We start from the raw sequence: 22,376 nt of genomic DNA, 5'->3' as shown, positions 1-22,376 counted from the left end.
TCTCTTTTTTAAAACAAGAGCTCGTCGAACACGAAATGCCCCCTTGATGCATTCAATTATTGCACAAGGACCAGAAATTATTTGCTCATTGTAAACAAAAGTTCTACTGTTCTTGTTCAATGTGACCTTGACTTTTGACCTACTGACCTCAAAATCAACCTGGGTCATCACCTGGTCATGATCAACCTCCCTTTTAGGTTTCGTGATCATAGTTCCAAGCGTTCTCAAGGTATCGTCCGAAAAGGCTTTAACTGTTCCGGGTCAATGAGACCTTGACCTTTGGACTACTGACCTCAAAGCCTATAGGGGTCATCTACTGGTCATGACCAACATCCCTATCAAGTTTCATGATCCTAGGCCCAAGCGTTCTCAAGAAATTGTCTGCAAACGGTTTAAATGTTCCCAGTCACTGTAATCTTGACCTTTGACCTACTGACCACAAAATCAATAGGAGTCATCTGCTGGTCATGATGAACCTCTGTATCATCTTTCATGACCCTTGGTCCAAGCTTTCTCAAGTTATCGTCCAGAAACTGTTTAACTGTTCCTGGCCGATGTGACCTTGAACTTGTGTTTTGTGACCCTAGGCCCAAGCGTTCTCAGGTAATCGTCTGGAAACAGTTTAACCGTTCCGGGTCACTGTAACCTTGACCTTTGTCCTAATGACCTCAAAATCAATAGTGGTATTCTGCTGGTCATGACCAATCTACCTATCAATTTTCCTGATCCTAGGTCAAAGCGTTCTTGAGCTATTGCCCGGAAACCGTTTTACTGCTCCTGGTCACTGTGACCTTGACCGTTGACCTACTGATCTCAAAATCAATAGGGATAATCTGATGGTGATGACCAACCTCCGTATCAACTTTCACGACCCTAGGCTCCAGCAATCATGAGTTATCATCCGGAAATCGTTTAACTGTTCCGGGTCACTGTGACCTTGATCTTTGACATTCAGATCTCAAAATCAATAGGGGTCATCTGCTGGTGTTGATCAACATTCCTATCAACTTTCATGATCCTAGGCCCAAGCGTTCTAGAGTTATTATCCGGAAACGGATTGGTCTACCTTCCGACCGACCGACCGACCGACATCTGCAAAACAATATAGCCCTCCTTCTTCGAAGAGGGGCATAAAAATGCCGAATTAATTCGAATGGTATCATACATATACAAGAACACTTTTTAACTTAAATAAGATTTATTTTACTTTTATATCAGCTTACGCAAATACCGCCGCTCCACTCACGCATTCATACACAGCAAACTTAAACTGAACAGAATCAAATTAAAACAACCTAGAATGAGGCATGATGGGACGAATAAAAAACAAAGAATCATGAATGCTGAAAAACAGTTAAAAATAAAACCTGAAATAATAGAAAAAAAGAATATACTGACTTGGCGACTAGCTTAGATGTTTAAAACAACACTAAGCAGCCGCTTTGTCATTCAGTTAATAGATGAAAGCGTAATGTTAAAATGATAGCATGACACAAAAAAAACTCATATGTATGCTATTCCTTTTCATCACAATATATGATCTTGCCTCAATGCAACAGACTTATACATAGGAATGAATTCAAACAATAATGCACAAATGGAAACACACAAAATTCTAGGCACTTAATAAAAACAAATTAGAAATGTATGTTATCTGGACCATTTCTACAGACCACCTGCCGTTAACTAAGTGGCAGAAACTGCCATGTTGTGTTGCCTTTATATTCTATTACTGCAAATGCCTGGTTTTTTAACTGTTTCAAATTGAGCGAGCATTTTTTTCTAAGCGCGGCGCCAAAGAAACGCGTGATTTTTATCTAGATAGAAAACAGCCGATGTTTTTCATCAAGTCAAAGAACCCATGTAAGAAAGTTGTAAAAACGTGTAAGATAATGCTTATCTAGCGTAATTCAAGACATTTATAAACATTCTCTTTTTAAAACATAACATTGTTAAAATTACATCTCGCTCTTTTTCCCAGGCTTTGAGCAAAACTAATATCAACTGCTTTGAAACAGGCCTATCTGCACTCCCAGTTTTAAGTAGACCAATCTGTAAACATAGTCTAGACAAAACTATGAATCAGCACAATCTTATTGCACCAGTAAACAAATAGAAAAAAACAAAGATGAACTTGTGATAAAAATAACACATAAGCTATTTAAACATATACAGTTGTAAACAGAATACAAAAAAAATGTATTAATACATGAAACACAGACAAAAAAACAAAGATGGACGGAATAGATTGGGCATTATAAACATGGTTGCATCTACCAATTCGCCCTGATTTCATTTTTCACAACTTTAATAGCACTTAACTGATGTAATTTGCCATGACTTTAGTGCTAATGTGCCCTTCTATCCTAGGCACCCTTTATCACATCACTTATGTATTGAATTTGCTCAAAAATGATAGCCACCGAAGTGAAAAGTGCCATGATTTATTCGGGATTATCGAATTTGGCAAATTCGCAACTATTAATTTATATATTTAAACATATAAAAGGCATCTAGAATTCACCATGATTTTTAAGTTTTGTTCACAAGTGGGCATACGTCGTCATTTTCACGAGATCGTACTAATAAATGTCGTTGTGCCCACATTTGAACAATCGCGCACCGTCAAATGGTAATTTTATACACCCCTCGTCATTCACAGAATCCTTCGATTTTCAACACTTTGTCTTTTGAAAGTAAATCGTTACTGAATGATTGTTTTTAAATGTCCTTTCAATATCTAATCATTTTATTACCAACCGCATGTATTTCCAAAAACACATAGATACTGTTGTTTTTTTTTTCAATATCTTATAAAAACTGCTGTCCAACTTGGAATACTGTCCGACTGCTGTTAATGAGTCAAAGCACCATGAGCGTTACTTTCCTTATTGTATTTATTCGCAGTTAAGCATTGCACATTAGTCCATAAAATAAAAAAAAAAATAAGAAGAAAAAAGATTATTACACTGCCAGTTTGATTAAAAACGACCATTAGGCCGGAAGCAGACGTCCCCTACGTCGACTCCTAATAGTTGGTCCTCGCCTCCAACGTCATAAACAAGGAAGTCAGTAACTGGAAGAATTCCTGGTCTCTTGGTGGTTATCTTGTATGTAGATTTGCCCCACTTGTTATACTGAAAAAATAAATAGTTCTTACAATATTTTTTTCAAAACCTGAAAATATATGCAATGACCGTATGTAACACTGGTTTTAGTTAAATATGTTATCCTCTTTAAATAAAGTTATTATTATTATTATTGTTGTTGTTATTATTTTTACTGTTGTTGTTGTTGTTTTTATTATTATTATTATATATGAAACTCAAGACCTACCGGAATAGTTAAGCATTTTGTAGGCGAGGAGCAAATAAAAAAATGATTGGACGAATTATATATACTATATTATATGTACGCAGAAAAGATTGAGAAAATACATGTATACTATCTGCAACAAATTTATTATTAATCACTTCGAGTTTTATTTTGAAAATTACGACATTTACATTTAAAATTCTTTAACATTTGCCAGGAATTTAGAACGAGATGTGAATCTGAAGAGTGAAAACGAAGAAACGCAAAAGTAGGCATGTCACACGCAAAATCAGCACGTCATATTATTTAGTTTAAGTTTACATATTTTATTCCACATAAATGTACATATAGGTATGTAAGCATGTATTACATCTGTATAGACAGAAATAGAACGAAAGACAATACAATATCTGAACCATGTCATGGGAAAACCAACATCCGCGCAGTCTGGTCAGGATCCATGCTGTTCGCTAACGGTTTCTCTAATTGCAATAGGCCTTGAAAGCGAACAGCATAGATCCTGACCAGACTGCGCGGATGCGCAGGCTGGTCTGGATCCATGCTGGTCGCAAAGCCACTATGTTGGTTTTCCCGTGGCACGGCTCATCTTATAGAATTCTTCTCATATTACTTACATCACAATCTTCGGATTTTTCAATTTTGGTTGAGCTAAGATATCGTGGTGATGATGTATCGATATATGTTGGGTTCTCATCGTTAGCAAAGAACTGGTAGCCATTGGTCCTCAGGCCGTGACACCGGAATGTGATTTCTTGAGTGGCAATATCATTTTGACGTTGCAACAAAGTCAACTGACTTCTCCTGATTTTGTAATCGAGCTGTAAGTGGGCAGTATAAATTTTATTATTTTTACTTTCCTTTTCTAGTCTGAAATCAGACTTGATAAATACAACGGGGCGATAAATTATCTAGTATATATACTACTTTATGTTACGTTCCTGATATATATATGGAATTTAATCAAGTACGATGTGAAACCGGACATTTTCTGCTACATTTGATTTATTTGTCAAGTTTGTTGGGTCTGAAGTAAGTAAGATAAGTATATATAGCGCCTTTTCGGCTTTTATTGATGAGATGCCCAGACAGTCCTTCAGAAACTATTTCAGTAACTGGCGGACACCTGGATAAAATCGTAAATATTCCTGGAAAGTCAGCTGGCCAAAGCAGATCTCAGATGCAGAAAGGTGCTTTTATAAGTAATTATATTTTATAAGAAAAGTGATTATAAGTCACTTGTATAAAAATGTGTTAAGTGTTAAATTGTAGGTAGAACGTTTGCGTTGATTTTTTTCCTTTTGGAATTAGCAGGTTCTAAACCAAAATATAATGGACAGCTACAAAATAGTCAAGTGTATTAACGAGCAGAGAAAGAAATACAATGTATCTACATCAAATGATAAACAAAAACTCACCTGATCACCTGTCGTATGTTCAACAAACCAGGCAGACGACATGTTGCGGTCAAACCACCTTTTGTCTTCAAACTGAAATATACGATTTCAAGTTTGCATTCTTGGGTATAATGAACATTTCAATATGACAACATACAGTCTAGATTACAATATCATTGGCACCACGACCAACAGAATGTCACAAAGTAAATTATTTTATGGAAAGTGAAAACTCTGTGCTGCCTACGACCGGGACTGTTAGCAGTATAAATGTAGTACCCTCTATTGCAGGTAACATAGACACATTAGTTTATCATAATACTGAAATATCAAATGACAATGTGTTTAATAAACAATATAGAAAGTACACATGACTGTAAAATAGATTGTTTCTAATGAACAAAGGGGTTTATGTTAAATTTCAAGCTAATTACATTATACATAATCATGGCAAAGAAATACCTTGTTTTTGTTTTTGATGCAAGTCTCGGCATAGTCTAAATGGAATTTGCACTTAACCTTGATTGGTTCAAAATCTCCAAAACCTGGGTCAATGAAGTAATCACCTGAAATAAAAAATAAATTTCTGCAACCCATTATCAAATATAACCACCTAGACTTAAGAAATTATAAAGAGAACACATGCAATACTTTTGTCAGTTTATACTCAATCATATACTAGATTGTCAGACAGCAAACACATTTACAAATACAAAGTGCATATTGCAAAATAAGCTGACTCAGCCACGGAGGTTTCATGTCGTGTATTAAGTGTTATTAAATGTTACGATCATATAAACTGTTCATATCGGTCAAATATGTAACGATCTATACAAAACCATTTCTCTTTTGATGTTGTTAAGGCATATTTGGTGTACATTTCCCAGTACAAACATAGCCTATATACTATAACTGTACACGAGATCCTTCATTTGTATACACGGTAAAATCACATCATTTACCGGTGTTAATGCAACATGTTTTGCTACATCAGCATTAGAAATTAGTGTTCCATACTGTTTACATACCATCTTCCAGAGGAATACTGCTGTGTCTACGGATGTGATCGCAGGACCTTCCTGGGGCTGTTTTGGTACCCAGTGGTCGGCGCATGGAGTCAACGGCATATAAGATGTAGTTCAGATTGACGAACATGTCCTCATCCTGGAGGTAAATAGACATTGCTTAGGCACAAATAAACAAGATACCTGAAATCTTATATAGAATTAGCAGTTTTTAAATACCTAAGTAACATGTTCAATGTGTAGTTAAATGTAAAGTTACGAAAATGTTAATGTCACACATCTGGATGATTAAGCAGAATAAAAAGTGATATTTCAACTTGAGATTGAATTAAAATAATTCTCAAACAACTTACTGGTTCTGGTGCTTGGTCGGCCTGTGCCTGGTCGTACTGAAACAGAATAAACATATATGAGCCGTGCCATGGGAAAACCAACATAGTGGGTGTGCGACCAGCATGGATCCAGACCAGCCTGCGCATCCGCGCAGTCTGGTCAGGATCCATGCTGTTCGCTAACAGTTTCTCCAACTCCAATAGGCTTTAAAAGCGAACAGCATGGAGCCTGACCAGACTGCGCGGATGCGCAGGCTGGTCTGGATCCATGCTGGTCGCACACCCACTATGTTGGTTTTCTCATGGCATGGCTCATATGTTATTTCCCTTTCCCTAGCAATGATGTCAACCATTTTAAGAGCTACTGTGGGAGTGTCAGTGAAGGAAATGAATCGAGGCAATATATGTATTTTATGAAAAACACATAAAAAATGTACCTCACTTGAATTGGAATTACAATGTACTATTGCTGTATTCTCAAAACTTCTACATGTATTAGTAGTACAGTGGGCGTACACTTTTGAAAGCTGCAAACACTTAGAAGGTGAAATGCTATTTAATTATTCATTTTACTTCTTTTTTACGTAAGCCTTTCTTAAATGTAGGTGATATAATTAAAGGTCTCCATATTTTCACCAGCTGGATCAAAAACAGCATCTAATATCTTAGCGAAAACTGCGAAACTCACTACTCCCTCCAGTGAAAAACACTTTAACAAAATACGTTCACTAGTATCATGGGCTAAATCTTTGTTTCTGATACTGGCTTGAGTATAAGGTCAAACCTGCGTTAAACAGCCAGACAAGGGAGTGACACTATCCGACTACTAAGGCAGGCAGAGGCTAGAGAAAAGTTGAAATTAGTACAAAAGTCAATTTAGCTAACTGGCTGCTACAGACAAGCAGTTGCTTAATTTAGGTGACCACTATAGCAGGTTCAACTGTAAACGTCTTTGTCATGGTTACAATAACAGTCACTCCATTTGGTTAAAAAGTACACATTATTTTTGCAGAGACAGCATTTTGCGTGATACCAATACAGTTATATCAAGACTCGGGTATGTTGGGCATGAATGATATACGTTACCTGATATCCATATTCATCAGGGGCTGGTCCCTTGTAAGTGTTGGCATACGGTTGCCTTGGCATGACTGGTGCATAAGCCTGAAATAAAAATGCATGTATCACTTAATATACAGTCAAACCTGTATAAAAGAACCATTACAACAGTCAGAGAGTAGACTGTAATTGGCAGTTAGTCTCAATTCACTGTAACATATTCACTGCAAATGTTTATACCGAAAATGTAAGTAGTGGTCTTCAGTGACAGATGGCCATTTTTCACATAGGGCCTGTTTTGGTGAGATGCCTTTTGATTAATGCTAAACACGAATTCTCGTTGTTTAAAAGTTTATAGAAGATTATATTTACTGATTGGAGATTTTACCAGTATAATATATGTTTAATACTCATACATGACGTGAGACTTTTGAAGAAAATCGCAGTGAACATAGTTTTAGAAGATATGGTAATGTCTTACTGGTGGTCCTGGTCGTCCTGGTGGTCCGGGAGGACCTGCTGGTCCCTGAAATCAGTACAACGGTTAATTTTACAATAAGACCATTCTAAATGAATTGATTCAAAATACATTTAATGTTTGATGTAAGATGTAAAACATGTATAACTAGTACGACATGTAGATTCAGTCAGTAAATACACAATTCGTGGAATGAGAAATTGAAAAAAGAGAAAGCTGTAAGTACAGCACTAAATAAATACTAAACTTAAAAAAAAACGGAATTGTTAACAATGGCCAAATTACCTGTTGTCCGTCTTGTCCCTGAGGTCCTCTTGGTCCCTGAAGAAACAGAAATTACATTTGTAGATATAAGACTGACTGTAATGGTAACTGTTTTGTTAGAAAACAATGCAATCACTATCTACGTTGTGTTGTGTCGTTTTAAGACTTCATTTTTAGTGTAAAAATAAATGATGTCAAAATTCAATTAATTTAATCAACCTGACATTCAAGCAAAATCATAAAGTGAAACTTACGCTAAGACCCGGCGCACCAGTTGGTCCCATTGGTCCGTCCTTCCCATTGATACCACGTGGTCCTGTAGATCCCTGTCGGTAGAAAGTGAATGTTAACCTACATTTGTTCTTATTTTGCTGTTGATTTCTTTTGTTATTTTAAATTTGGTTTACAGTGCAGCAGCGTCTCCAGAAAAACACCAGTAGAGAGACTAAACTTTATTACTGTACAAAGTTTGTTGCTCTGAAGAGGTTACTCCACTAAGACAATGGTTTAATGTAACACTTTGGACAGTAGTTTACTCCTCACATGTTTCCTAAGTAGAGGTTACACTGTTTTGCTTTACCTCCAAAAGGATCCTAGCAATTTCACTGGTTAACAGATGGTCACGTGGTGACCTCCTATATTTCTTTGAAAGGTCAATAGATATTCATGTCGTTTTAGGCTCAAAATAATTAACTGGTCGATAAAAGAACTCAGTTATCGAGTTTGTATTTGACCTTCTACGAAAATATATGGGGTCAGTATGACAAATATTTTGATCTGACTGATGCCTCGCAACCCCTTTTTCATACTGTCCCTACACTTTTCCGTGGAGGATCACTAACAATTTAAACCTAACAAATAAATAGTATTGTCATGTCCTACAAATTGCTCCACCTTTATTATCTTAGAACACTGGCAATAAAATCATATATACTGTACCGTCCAAAATCTGAAATACACTGATTACAAAAGATATCATACCTGCTGTCCAGGGGGTCCGGGGGGTCCTGGACGTCCGCTTTCACCTGATGGTCCCTATAAAAGATTATTTAAACATATTCATATAGAAATCAGCTCAAATACAATATTTCAGGTCAGGAAATGTTTTTTTTTTCAAAGGGATAACCTCTAAAAAGGAGCGTTAACAATTTTACCCAGCAAGTTATGACATTGTTATGGTCAGTGAAACATGATTAACAAGCATTGAAAATTACATGGTGTAAACATGTACATTTATGACTCTTTGGTCAATGATCTATATAAATAAATTAATTAAAATGGTTTGAATATATTATAAAGAAGAAATGGCTTCATACATTTTGATAGCAAGGCAAATATCCACAACTAATCTGGCAACAAGTTTTTACCACAAGTATGCAAGTATTATATTTATTCCTTAGATAGTACACGATGCATGTCAAGGTCTGTCCCTTACAGAATTATTAAACAGACTTACTGAGGGTCCTGGTGGTCCCTGAGCCCCTGGTATGCCCGGCCAACCCTTGTCTCCCTTAGCTCCACGTGCCCCATTATCTCCCTTCTCACCGGTAGCACCTGGTGGTCCCTAAAATACACCAAAACATATACTGCTGTATGAATATAAATATATTACATTAACAACAAAATTAGAAAAAAAGTCCTGATATTAGTATCTAGTTATTTCTGAATTTGAGATTTTCTGTACACGTAAAAGCATTAATATAAAACTGAGATTTTCTGATTTATAATTTTACAAATTTTAGAGTTTCTGTTTGAGATTTTCTAAACATGTGTAAGTACATGTATTTATTACATTAGTCTCTAATAAGTTGATACAAATTCTGTTTGAGATGTTCTAAACATGTGTAAGCAATTATCAAATAAGTTTCTAATTAACTGATACAAATTTGAGATTTTCTATTCAAGATTTTTTGAACATGTATAAGCATTTATTAAATAAGTCTCTAATAAGTGGTTACAAAATTTAGATTTTCTGAATGATAACTGTATAAGTATGTATTACGTTAGTCTTTAGTAAGTCAATCGAAAACTAAGACTTTCTAAACATGTAGTCTATAAAGAATTTATCAAATATACCGGTAAGTCTTTAATTAGTCAATTTCCAGAACTGGACATGTATACATACACAGTACCACAGTACCTACTGTGTTCCAAACTAGATTAGCCCACATGTTTTCGATATACTGATTTTGTAAAATGTATATTGCATAATATAACGGGAATTTTTGTTACCAAGACCGACTACTAACATCTGCAGTTTCTCATAGCTTTAGTTTTTGGGATAGAAAGGTAATTGATAGACTTGTCCAGCACACATTTATTATTTGACCCAGTTAAAGTAAAAAGATTTTACCAAATTTTAGGTTATCTTTTTATTTTCCTTATATTTCAATAATACAACACTTTGCAAAATTTTGCAAGTCTTTAAATGTTTTATCTATATAAGTTTGTCTTGTCTGAGTAAGTTTCTGTATTTTGATATTCATGTTTGATCAATTTAAGAAGCAGTTATTTTTTTTTTTAATTTGTTACTGTTTATTTTTTTGGAATGTTTTCTTTTAAACACTTTTGAATATGTATAGATACACGAAGACAGCTATGTAAATATGGTTTAATTACGACAGATTCATTGTTTTTCATTGAATTTTTCCTTACAAACTTTATACTTTGAACGTTTCATCTAATTCCACAAGAAAATTTAAACACCGTTATAACTTTAAGGAAAATCTGATTACAGTGTACTAATGTTTGATTATTTTCATTACTTTTTATTGAAATCAAATAATTCAAAATAGTAGAAACTATTAGCCTCGTAAATCATATATAACACATAAAAGGACACAAGAACTTACCGATGGTCCTTGGCTTCCAGGGGCACCCATTGGTCCTTGTGATCCGCGCTCTCCCTGAAAACAGTAGATGTGCAAGTATTCAATCTGGTTATATTGTACATGCACTTGAAAAAGTGACAAGTTTGGTTATACTGAACGTAAAAAAGTGAAAAGTTTGGTAATGTTGTACGGGAAAAGGCGAAACGTGACAAGTTTGGTCATTTTCTACGCAAAAAGTGAAAAATGACAATGTTCTTTATATGGTACATAAAAAGTGACAAGTCTGTTTAACTGTGAGCAAAAAGTGACTGTATACATGAACTACCGTTCTACTCGAAAACAGTAATATACGAGTATTCCAACTGTACCATTTGAAGTGATAGATTACTGTATGTCACTATAACATAAAATAACAAAACAAAGAAAAATACATATATTTTTTTCTTAAACAATATATGTATGTGTAACTAAATTAAAACTCGAATAATAAGGAAAACATACAGGATCATTCTACAAAGTATTTCTGGCATAATGATTGTTTTTTTTCTAACCATCATTGTATAAAAAGACAACAACGATGTGCACTGTACCCCTCCGAAACAAAACAGTTTGAGGACATTTACATTCAGTACTTACTCTTTCTCCTCTTTCTCCCTGGCTTCCTTCCGCGCCGGCGGGCCCTGGTGGTCCCTGAAGTATAAAGGAAGTTTTAATGACTCTAAAATCATTTTCTAAAACAATGTTTTAAAGGCAAGGTACAGAAAAATAACGTTATTATTAACTTTCGTTAATTTGTTTGCGCACTACACATACTGAGTAGGTATGATAAAATAGTGAATATTTGGAAATGAAAACATAACGTAAGGGTTCTATGCAGTTAAATTTAATTCATTTCGTAATTCTAATAAAATCCAATATTTTGTCAAGAAATTCGGAACCTCCTCGTGTTCTTTGAATATAGATCCGTAATCCTTGACACAGATTAAAAGATTATGTGCTTTTGATTTCTGCATCGGAATATCACTCAAAAAGTGTTAAGAACACTTTATAAGCCTTAGGAGTTTTAATATCGGTCAAAAATATTATGGTCTGTGGTTCAAATAGACAAGAATCGTTACCATAGGTCCTGGGTTGCCTTGAAGACCTGGAGTTCCTATTTGTCCTTGATCACCTCTTTCGCCTGGTCGGCCAGCTGGTCCAGGAGCACCGTCTTGACCAGGCATGCCCTAGTACACAATATGTATGAATTATTGTTTGTGAGTACAGTTTTAACAGGTAACAGCAGTTGTGATTACTCAATCTGGTGAAGATTTTAATTAAGAGCTAGGTACATAACATACAACATGGGTTATAACTCAATTATGCGAAACACTTGTTATTTTTATATAGCTTATTGTGAAGTTTCAGCGACAAACGCTGTCAACATTTGAAATTTCTGTGTATGATAACTACAGAATAAAGAACAGACACATGAGCAAGTATTAAATAATTATAGGAAGATACATACTGGTGAACCCTGTTCTCCCGGCAAACCAGTCAGTCCCATGGGTCCAGGGGCGCCTGGTAATCCTGGTTTACCGTCATCACCCCTTTGGCCTGATTCTCCAGGCATACCCTGAGAAAACAAAGTATGATAAACACTTGTAAAAAGAATTTATGCAATGAATTTTAAAGCATTTTTCTGGTGGAACCAATTTCCAGCCAAATTATTGCGGCCTGCTTATCCATGCATGCTTATCATGAGAAAACAAAGTTTTAAACTGTTATTTACGCAACGAAATTTAAAGCATCTTTAACTGTGAAAACAATTTCCAAATCAGATGTTTGTCTTGATATGTAATATAGATATATACGTAATATTTATTTATTAGGTGATCAGAATCCTTTAATAAAATTTTGTAATATTTTATCCAGTATCAGAATAAATAAAGAGAGTAGTAAAATGTAGAATTTTAAAGAGATATTTGATAAACAAAGATGTTTCTGATTATCTTACAGGTTCTCCCGCTGGTCCCTGTGGTCCCTGTTGGCCTTGAAGTCCAGGGTAGCCTGGTGGTCCACGCTCACCTTGTGGTCCAGGAACACCTAGTGCTCCCGTCAGTCCCTAAAGTGTGGATAGGAAATGTAATAACATCTCACAGTGACCAGGAAACAGAATGATTAAACTTTCAAAACAATTTGTGAAATAAAATGGTTGCACGAAAGAGACGGAACATAATTTAAGAAATAAGCAATCAAAAATTTTATCACATTCATATCAATGAAAAACAACTGAAGCATTTCAGTATGATTTGAAGACATATATACTTTATTTTCTTTTCTTTATTTTTTCAGTAAATATATAACCTGTGGTCCCGGGTTTCCTCTGTCACCAGGTGCTCCATCTTGTCCATTAAGACCAGGCGTGCCATCTTTACCAGGAGTTCCAGGTGCCCCTACTTCTCCTCTCGATCCCTGAATGTTTTGAAATACTTATTATGTGCTTGTACAATGTGAAAAAGCGTTTGAAAATTGCATGTCAAAATAAAATCAAATCTCAGTATTTAGATTTAAAGGGATCATACAATTATTTGAACTAAACTTAAACTATGTTAAAAGCCTTTTTCTAAAGCAATATGACCTAAGATATATATCATATTTCTAACAGACTATGGTATTATACCTGTTGTCCAGGAGCTCCTGTAGCTCCAGGTGGTCCCATTGCTCCAGGTTCGCCATCTACACCTGGCACTCCCATTCGTCCGGGTGTTCCTGGTGTGCCTTGTAAACCGACAGGCCCAGCTGGTCCACGGCCTCCTTTACGTCCATCCTTACCAGGTTGTCCCTGCGTACATATATGTTTTATGTTATTAATTTTGAGATCAAGTCACCTCAGGAGGAAAACGTGCAGCAAAACACTTCGCTGTGATTAGATTCAGAAGCAAATTCTTTATGCAGCGTATCTAAGGTGATAAACTAACTTAAAAAGAACTAAAAGTATAATAAATGATTAAATGGGTAAGAAACTTGTATATACCGGATTGCCTATGGGTCCTTGCTCTCCTGGGTATCCTGATGGCCCGCGGTTACCCTAAAATAAGAGTTAATATCATAGATTATAATGACTACAGTCAAAAATCGATCGCTCGAACTCGACAGGATCGGCGAATTTTGTTCGAATTATCGGTAGTTCGATTCATCAAACAATACACATTATAAAGGGATTTTACCCGGACCTGACGAAGAGTTCGAGCGATGAGTGGTATTTGAATAATTCGAGTTCGAGAGAGAGGAAAAAATTGACTGTATATGGTATGAAATAACCCAATAGCATTCAGTAATAATAAAAAGTATCTAAAAGATGGAAGTGAGGTCAAATAATATCAATTTAATCTTTCTATATAAATATCGGGCTTGAGGAAATAAACGTTAAACTGTCTCCTTTAGCATTTAGTAAAATGCTGGAGATGACAATCAAAATAAAGTTTCAGCAAAATGATATGCTTGAACTTTGATCTTCGTTCCACTGTCTTTCTACTATCCTATCTGCATTAGTATAAGGAACTGTCCTTCGCGAAACATTTTTTTTCATGTCTCAAATGTGTAAGATATTGAGCCGTGCCATGAGAAAATCAACATAGTGGCTTTGCGACCAGCATGGATCTAGAATCCATGCTGTTCGCTTTCAAAGCCTATTGCAATTAGAGAACCTGTTAGCGAACAGCATGGATCCTGACCAGACTGCGCGGATGTGCATGCTGGTCTGGATCCATGCTGGTCGCAAACCCACTATGTTGGTTTTCTCATGGCGCGGCTCATTTATGCTCTGCAAAAGTGTAATGTACAACACTTTTACATAATATTATGTGAAATATTAATGTTTTTGTCAGTGCATTACAAACACTATATTACAAACAGATGCACAATCTTTGACACATTATATATACAAAACAGATTTAGATAAGTGTCATATAAAGTGTATTTAAAAAGCAAATAGTATGAAGAATTCTGCTTAAATATGCTTTGATTTACCTGAACGCCCTGTGGTCCTGCTTCACCTGGTTCTCCTGGGAATCCTGGTGGTCCCTGAATTAAAAATAGATTTTGTCACTTCTAGTTTTCAACAAATTTAATAATGCTTTTTCATAAACAAAACATAAACAAGTTCGTAGCGAAATGTATGGTTTACTGTTTTGTTACTTACTGTAAAATTTAATAATTCTAATTAAATCGTATATGTGTATAAAATATAGATATGCAGAAATGATATTACAGAAACTGATATTCAGTTTTATCAGAGACCAACTCCCCTTTTCTATAACTATTGATCTTACCCGGATGGGAAACACTTAATGTTACATGTTACAATATATTTTTACATTTATCTTAAAATATCTTATTATAATGACAAGTGGCACATAATCACAGAGTATTTCATACATATGCACATGTAAAATATCTTAATATACAATAACTACACGGCATCTCAAACTCCAAGGGATCGAGCGTTTTATTCGAGATAACCGAAATTTGATTTAAAATAATATTTTGTGCACTTGTTTTCGGGATGAGACTTAAAATGTCTTCGAGATAGCCCGAGTTTGAGATAAGCGCGTTCAAAATATCGAGTTTATAATAGACATCACATATATACAATCTAATGCAAATTTATAAAATACAGCATAAAAAGGATTATAGGCCACTCTTATTAAATGCTTTTACAATATTTACAAATAAAAACCATATGAAAAACACACATATTCAGTGATAAAAAACCATTAACAGCTGTATTATTTGCAGCAAATATGATATTGAGCCTTACCCTACTAAATTTCTAAAATGAACTTGTCCATCTTTCAATTTCGACAGTACCATAAATTGTTAAAAGGGACTAACCAAAACAATACTGACAGAATGGCGAAAAGTGCAGATCATGATCTACACTGGCCGCAAAGGCAGAATCAATCATGTCCAGCATCATAAGGGTTAAATTCCAATATTGATTCATATTTTACATTCAAATATACATTTATCAAACACCAAAGTATACATACTGCTGGTCCTGGTGGGCCAACTGCACCAGCGCTCCCTGCAAATCCCATCACACCCCCTTCTCCAGGTAGACCTGGTTCTCCAGGCATGCCGGGCTCTCCTGGGTCTCCTTTCTCGGGCATTATAACAGACATAGGGCCGACCTGTCCTGGGGGTCCCGGAGGTCCTGACTGACCTATTTCTCCTGGCTGTCCGTCCCTACCTCTTTCACCTGGCATACCCTGTTCAAATAATTATATTAGTTTTGAAAATATCATTTTTGGAGGAAAAATAATTTAAATAATATGAAATATGAACTATCTAAGCGGTTTAAAATGGTTTGTTAATAATGTGATAGCGTTTTGTTCAATAGCAATAGTTTGATTCTCGATACGAGTATCTCAATGATAGCAAGACAAAATTCCTAAGCACAAAAATGTTGGACTTTATGTACCTTTTACTTTTGTCATGCCTCAGCAAATTACCTACCGTATTTCCCTTTGGTCCGCCTGGTCCTGGCAAACCTCTTTCTCCTGGAAGACCCTGAAATAGAATAAATTGTGTACTATTAAACTGTGTTGGTGTAGCACGTGTAAAAGATAGATTTCTGTGTGTTTTTGGTGGATTTACAGCTACATCGACTCAATGGGTTACATGCATATGGCGACTTTTCAGCTTTCAGAGGTGGACGAAAATATAATGTACCCCTACAGGTATGATTATAGGCACAGGTGGGAACGCGAGTAGAGCCTCTAGCCTTCCAAGTTCCAGCTATATGGCTTTCTCAAATGACCACACAAAAAGGGCTAGAATTATAAGTCACAGGTAATAGTCAAGTGATTTGAAATAAAAGACTGTAACCAAGGCCACGAAGGTCTCGTGCTACAAATTACTCCTATGCCAAATGATAATTTTTAATGGAGCTCTAAGCATGACATCCACCACTTGGATGAATCGTAAGCCATCAGATGTTTGGTTCAGATCAAAACGTTAATACATAACAATATTCAAGGACTATAATGAAACTTACTGAAAGACCCTGTGGTCCAGGTTCGCCTCGAGGTCCAAAGGTTCCCTCAGGTCCCTGTGAAAATATATTGATGTACATAAAAAAAACATATATTACTAGGGAACTGCATGTACAGAACTGCATGACATGATTATAGCCTTTGATATTATGTCATATTGATGTCTTTGATAATTTTCTTTATATATTTGCATTTTTTTTGCAATTGTATTCAAGTCTTGTACTCCCAATATTTTGTGCTTAGTCCATGTATATATTTAAAACTAAACATCCATGTCAAAATTGTGCACAAAATATTTGTCTTATTTATGTATCCGCATGTACTAGTAGATTCTAAAAATATTTTTAAAAAAATTACAATTCCCTTGATTGTTTTTAAAAAAGGTTAAAAACTTCAAAAGTAATTAAAGAGAAGAGACTCTAGCATATATTTACAGGTGGTCCTGCTTCTCCTGGAGGTCCGGCGGGTCCACGTTCACCAGTTGCACCACGTGCCCCAGGCTTGCCAGTCTCTCCTGGAAATCCTGTTGCTCCCTAAACATGAAAAACTACGCCAATCAGAATTTCATTTCAATTTCACGTATGTTTTCTTTTGCGAATATCAGGATTTTATTTCAGTTTCATATATATTTTTATATGCTTACCAGGATCTTATTGCAGTTTCACATTTTCACATGTATACATTGTCTTATTTCATTATTTAAAACGCATACTAGTATCAGGAATTTTATTCAAGCTTCCATCTTTTTGTTCTATATGATTTTCAGAACATACAGTGAGGAAACAGCTATATATTAACAATGATCCCGTTCTTTTAACTTGTTTTTTTTTCTATTAGAATCCTACCTTTTGATGTAAAAAATTTCATATCTTTATGACATTTATGTTATATTTAAAACCGTAGAAAAACAGCTCATTATGTTTTTTGTTTGTTTACTATGGTATATCTATTATCTGGATATATAAACAGTTTTGTTCCTTTTGTAAGGACTTGCCTCAAGATTCTAATTTACGCCATGTCCATACTAAAAACAAATTGGGAAATGTATAATTTATTTCTGTACCCTTTCTCCAGGAACTCCAGGCTCTCCAGCTGGTCCAGATTCTCCGTTAGGTCCTGTTTTCCCATTCTCACCAGGGGCTCCCGGTGGGCCTATCGGTCCCTGTGAAGATACGTATAGCCAGAATTGAAAAAGATCAAAAGTACAGATATAAAGACTAATCAGCCATTCTCTGGAAAGTTGTCTTGTTGACTGGCAAGACACGTTATTGAGACTGTTTGAACAGAATACGCCTTCCAATATATTGCTGTAATTTCGAAGTGGTCATATTTTTTAAGTGGTTGTTAAGAGAGTATAAACATTGTGATTTTAACGAAATATGCTTCTTAAGGTTTGGTAGTACATCACCAAAACACAGAAATATTTGAAAAACGAATAACATCTTTACCATCTGATTCTAATAATATGGAGCTAGTAGGTTGGTCATTTTAACTTTAGGGGTTGAACTAATTCCCAACTTTTTGGTGTGAAATATATGTAGTATGTATTAGGCCAAGACGTAACAGCCTTAGTTACTATTAACGTCATTTGATTAAATCTAACTGCTGTAAGGTGTTTATACCTGTATTGTGAATAACCTGCATAGTATCAATTATATACAAAAAAGGCATAAATTCTAAAATAAAAATTACTGAATGTGAATAAAGCAGGTATAGGAGTATCACTTACTGCAATGCCTGGTTCTCCCTGTATACCTGGTGATCCAACCTCACCCGATGCACCCTATAATAAGAGTTATACATCAATTCAAATTTACATCAGTTTATTTAACTCCTTTAAGTCAAGTACAATTCTCTGAATCAACGTTTTAGGCATACAGTACATTAAATTTTTGTATCAGTATTAAAGACAATGCCCTTGTAATTCTGTATATAACATACTGGATATGTCATTAATTACCAGAAATAAGATACATTTTGATCATTTCTGAAACAGGATAACTACTCACTGGAGGTCCCATTGGTCCTTCTTGTCCCACTTCCCCGGGCACTCCTCTCTCTCCACGTGGTCCTGGGTTACCCATTGGTCCCGACTCTCCTGGTCGCCCTGGTCCTCCCTGGAAAACAAGAGTTCGAATAAACTTTAATTCTAATTGACTAGTTGCAATTAATTACAGAACAGGTGCCATAGATAAGCAGTTAGCAATAACTCTTTTGTTCCTGATAATTTATCTGTCTATCAATAATACTCTAACTTGTCAACTCCTGTTGTCCGCCAGAAATTATATATTAGTCAGGTGCACTTAAACCAACATATATCCAGATATATCAATACATATGTTAAAGATCCAAGTAGGAGAAATGCCCTATGTTACCAGAAACTTTGGCAAATAGCTTGTTTATTTACTGTATCTCGCAGACATTTTTATCAGTAGAATGATTTTTCTCGTATTAAAACTATGAAAAACCTCACCTGTTCTCCCTTTGGTCCTGGCAATCCTGAACTTCCAGGTAAACCTGGGGCTCCTTGTGCTCCCTGTTCGCCATTTTTACCATCCTCTCCAGATGGGCCCTAAAATTGTGATAGATTCATTTCCAGCTACAGATTTACTTAAATGTAACTATATTTATGACAACTAGCATATGTAAACTTTAGATTTATGATTGGCATTGAATATACCTGTATCTATATATCAAAAATCCATATTTATATTGTATGTAGTTTGCAGATTTACAAAACATATAAGGTTAAATCTTACTGGGGGACCTGCTGGGCCTGGTCGGCCGTCATTCCCTGAAGGTCCAGACACGCCCTAAAATAAAACAAATATACACTATATGTATTATATGAATGGAACATTTGGTGACATTTTATTTTTATTTTTGAAAAATGTATTCTATCTACTTATCTAATTCAGCCATTTTACGAAAACAGTGTTACACATAATTGATTGTGATAACATCAACGCATCACAACTACGGAGGCAGCATTATTGTCAGACAAGTATCAAGTACCTGCTTTAAAAAATAATTTATGGTATGGGGAACTGGGCATACAAGCAGTTTATTCCCTTACAGCTGTTAATTTCGTTTTGGTCAAGTAGGGAAACAAATGTCATATACAATGTGGATAATTTGAAATGAATATCAAATGGGTTATAAAGTTTAGGATAGCCGTCGTGTTAGGATTACACCACACAGGACAATGATTTTGAAAAAAGTTACACTACGAGATAAAATTAATGTGAAATAATTAACACATACCCTTGGTCCAGTTGATCCTACCGGGCCCATCAAGCCTGGTGGTCCCTACAACAGGGGTAACACATATCAATAGCACAGCTCTCAATAGCAGAGCTTTTCTCGAAAAGGATAATTGTCAGTTATGATAAGCAGAACACTTTAAACACTCTGTACTAGTTAAGTTTATTAGGATGCTACATTTTACCAAGATTTTCAAGATTTCAAGATTTTATTTAGATCATGGGTTATTACATCCATGTAAATGTGATAGAAAACTGTACTGTGCTTTAATAGATTACAAGAAAGCATTCGATAGTGTTAATAGAATATCTATGTGGCATAAACTCTTGTGGTAAATGTATTAAGATCATTCATAGTACGTATGATATTGCTAAGTCATGTGTTAAAGTTGGTAATTCATTATCAGAGTTTTTTTAGTAGTCACCAAGTATTTGACATGTGTGCATGGTTACTGGGATTCCTATCAAACAAAAAACAACTTATACAAAGAATAAAGTGAACATGCATGAAGTTAGACTTACCGGGGCTCCATCGGATCCTCTCTCTCCCTCTGGACCGCGATCTCCACCTGGACCCGGGAATCCTGGGTTACCCGGCTGGCCAGAAATACCCTGTAAGCCTGGGGGTCCCTTGATAGGTAAAACACATTTTAATAGTATTGTACAATTATGCAGAAATACCTTGAAAAACAAACTAAAAGAAAAAAATACAGCAGAAGAATATACATGAATAGTTGATCTTTATGTTTTTAAGTAAGTATAGTGTTTAAAAATATATATATTACTGAAAGTCAATGAATATGTTGATCTCCTTTGTAAGGATTACATTATTTTAGCGCTAGACACCAGTACATAACAAAATGTTTAGTATACACAGTTCACCGCTTATTTTTTTTCCACTTGTTACTGAATGGACAACTTCGTCACTTACTGGTTCTCCTTGATTTCCAGGTGGTCCTGGTGGCCCCTGTGGTCCTGCAGGTCCCTACAATTTCAAAACTTACAGTAAGAAAGATAACGAGAGAACTGTGCGAAAATATAATGTATTTTTATACTTTTTCTCAATATTTCTACTTACAGCAAGATATAGAACAAGGAAAGTATTAACACAAGTTGTAATTAAGATATTTCAATAACAAAAATCTACCGTTTTAGTGGAGTTCTTTTTTTCGGGGTGGTCTTTATTTCAGAATGGTCGTTATGCGGGGTTCTACCGTACATTTAAGTTATACACACAAAGGTTGTTGTTCAAATGTCCCAATGGTTTAAAATTGAAATTATTGAATGACATATGGGAATATTACTAGTCGGCAGGTTAGTAGGTTCTATTCCCTATTCAATTACAAACATATTTGCTCATGTTCAATCGGAAATATTGTGCACGCTAAAATGATAAAACTGACATAAAAATGCTGATTGTTGTACCCTTTGTCCTGATTGTCCTGAAAGACCTGGTAATCCTCTCTCGCCTGGAAATCCTGGAGATCCGGTCAATCCTGGTTCTCCTGTCGGTCCCGGTAATCCGTCTTGTCCCTGACGACAAACAACAAATAAAGTTAAAATCCTTAAAATACAAATCTTTCATGGTTATCATATATCTTCTTAATTTTTTTGCCGAAAAAAGTTCTTTAAACGTATTACTTTAACTGTCTTATTTTACAAGTGGTCCATCAGTTTAAGGAAAATATTTGTGAAAAGAGAGTTCGAAAAGCTCTTTAATAGTGGAATCTGAACCACACAAAGTCCTCGTTCTTTGTTCAAAGAATTCATTGTACCGCTTAATGTTCTGTCAGCTCTACAGCTCTATCTTACAAATAATATAAGACTTAATACCTCAATTCTGCCTATCATGGTTAAGAGTCAATACTTACAGCATCCCCTTTAGCACCAGGTGCTCCAGCACTTCCGGCAAGACCAGGTGGACCCTGGGGTCCTGGAAAACCAGTCGCTCCTTGGGCACCAGCTGCTCCAGTATCTCCCTTGCCACCGGGTTCACCATCCTGACCGGATACACCTGGTGGTCCTGGCTCACCTGGTTGGCCCGGGCTACCATTCTGGCCGTCAGGTCCTGGTAAACCAACTAAACCACGAGAGCCTGGCTCTCCGCTGTCGCCCTAAATCAGTAAAATATAATTGTTAACGAAAAAAAATCTGAAAGCGCTTTTAGTAACTGTCCTAACGCTTCAGGTAACTTTTTTCAAGCCGCAGAAGTTAAGCTATCGATGAGCGTCAAATTTTACTGTCCGTCGTTTCTTCCCATATGATAAAAATAGTGCAACAAGAGTTAGAAAGCAGAACAATATCAACCTATTCTCATGATATTCGTGACACTGGTATCAATAATTTCTACACTGCT

General features: G+C 35.7%; 1 protein-coding gene across 2 annotated transcripts in view; it reads right to left on the bottom strand.

The window, feature by feature from the left end:
* Positions 1-1,179: 1,179 nt before the first annotated feature.
* LOC123561602 (collagen alpha-1(I) chain-like) overlaps positions 1,180-22,376 on the bottom strand; it is a 32,952-nt gene continuing 11,755 nt past the window's right edge. For both annotated transcript variants that reach the window (XM_045354087.2, XM_045354088.2), the window contains 35 exons: positions 21,892-22,134; positions 21,446-21,553; positions 20,952-21,005; positions 20,543-20,650; positions 20,022-20,066; positions 19,517-19,570; positions 19,231-19,329; positions 18,767-18,874; positions 18,487-18,540; positions 17,821-17,919; positions 17,192-17,290; positions 16,760-16,813; positions 16,219-16,272; positions 15,753-15,971; positions 14,731-14,784; positions 13,736-13,789; positions 13,382-13,543; positions 13,066-13,173; positions 12,716-12,823; positions 12,227-12,334; positions 11,838-11,945; positions 11,356-11,409; positions 10,741-10,794; positions 9,345-9,452; positions 8,870-8,923; positions 8,143-8,214; positions 7,910-7,945; positions 7,628-7,672; positions 7,174-7,251; positions 6,109-6,144; positions 5,759-5,894; positions 5,193-5,296; positions 4,752-4,823; positions 3,951-4,154; positions 1,180-3,137 (listed from right to left, as the gene is read on the bottom strand). In XM_045354087.2, the coding sequence (XP_045210022.2) occupies positions 2,982-3,137; positions 3,951-4,154; positions 4,752-4,823; positions 5,193-5,296; positions 5,759-5,894; positions 6,109-6,144; positions 7,174-7,251; positions 7,628-7,672; positions 7,910-7,945; positions 8,143-8,214; positions 8,870-8,923; positions 9,345-9,452; positions 10,741-10,794; positions 11,356-11,409; positions 11,838-11,945; positions 12,227-12,334; positions 12,716-12,823; positions 13,066-13,173; positions 13,382-13,543; positions 13,736-13,789; positions 14,731-14,784; positions 15,753-15,971; positions 16,219-16,272; positions 16,760-16,813; positions 17,192-17,290; positions 17,821-17,919; positions 18,487-18,540; positions 18,767-18,874; positions 19,231-19,329; positions 19,517-19,570; positions 20,022-20,066; positions 20,543-20,650; positions 20,952-21,005; positions 21,446-21,553; positions 21,892-22,134 (3,309 nt within the window). In that variant the 3' untranslated portion in view covers positions 1,180-2,981. The remainder of the gene's footprint in view (positions 3,138-3,950; positions 4,155-4,751; positions 4,824-5,192; positions 5,297-5,758; positions 5,895-6,108; positions 6,145-7,173; positions 7,252-7,627; positions 7,673-7,909; positions 7,946-8,142; positions 8,215-8,869; positions 8,924-9,344; positions 9,453-10,740; positions 10,795-11,355; positions 11,410-11,837; positions 11,946-12,226; positions 12,335-12,715; positions 12,824-13,065; positions 13,174-13,381; positions 13,544-13,735; positions 13,790-14,730; positions 14,785-15,752; positions 15,972-16,218; positions 16,273-16,759; positions 16,814-17,191; positions 17,291-17,820; positions 17,920-18,486; positions 18,541-18,766; positions 18,875-19,230; positions 19,330-19,516; positions 19,571-20,021; positions 20,067-20,542; positions 20,651-20,951; positions 21,006-21,445; positions 21,554-21,891; positions 22,135-22,376) is intronic.

Source organism: Mercenaria mercenaria, chromosome 10, assembly GCF_021730395.1.
Source record: "Mercenaria mercenaria strain notata chromosome 10, MADL_Memer_1, whole genome shotgun sequence".
Classification (NCBI taxonomy): Eukaryota; Metazoa; Mollusca; class Bivalvia; order Venerida; family Veneridae; genus Mercenaria; species Mercenaria mercenaria.
This window is presented reverse-complemented; position numbering and strand designations above follow the sequence as displayed.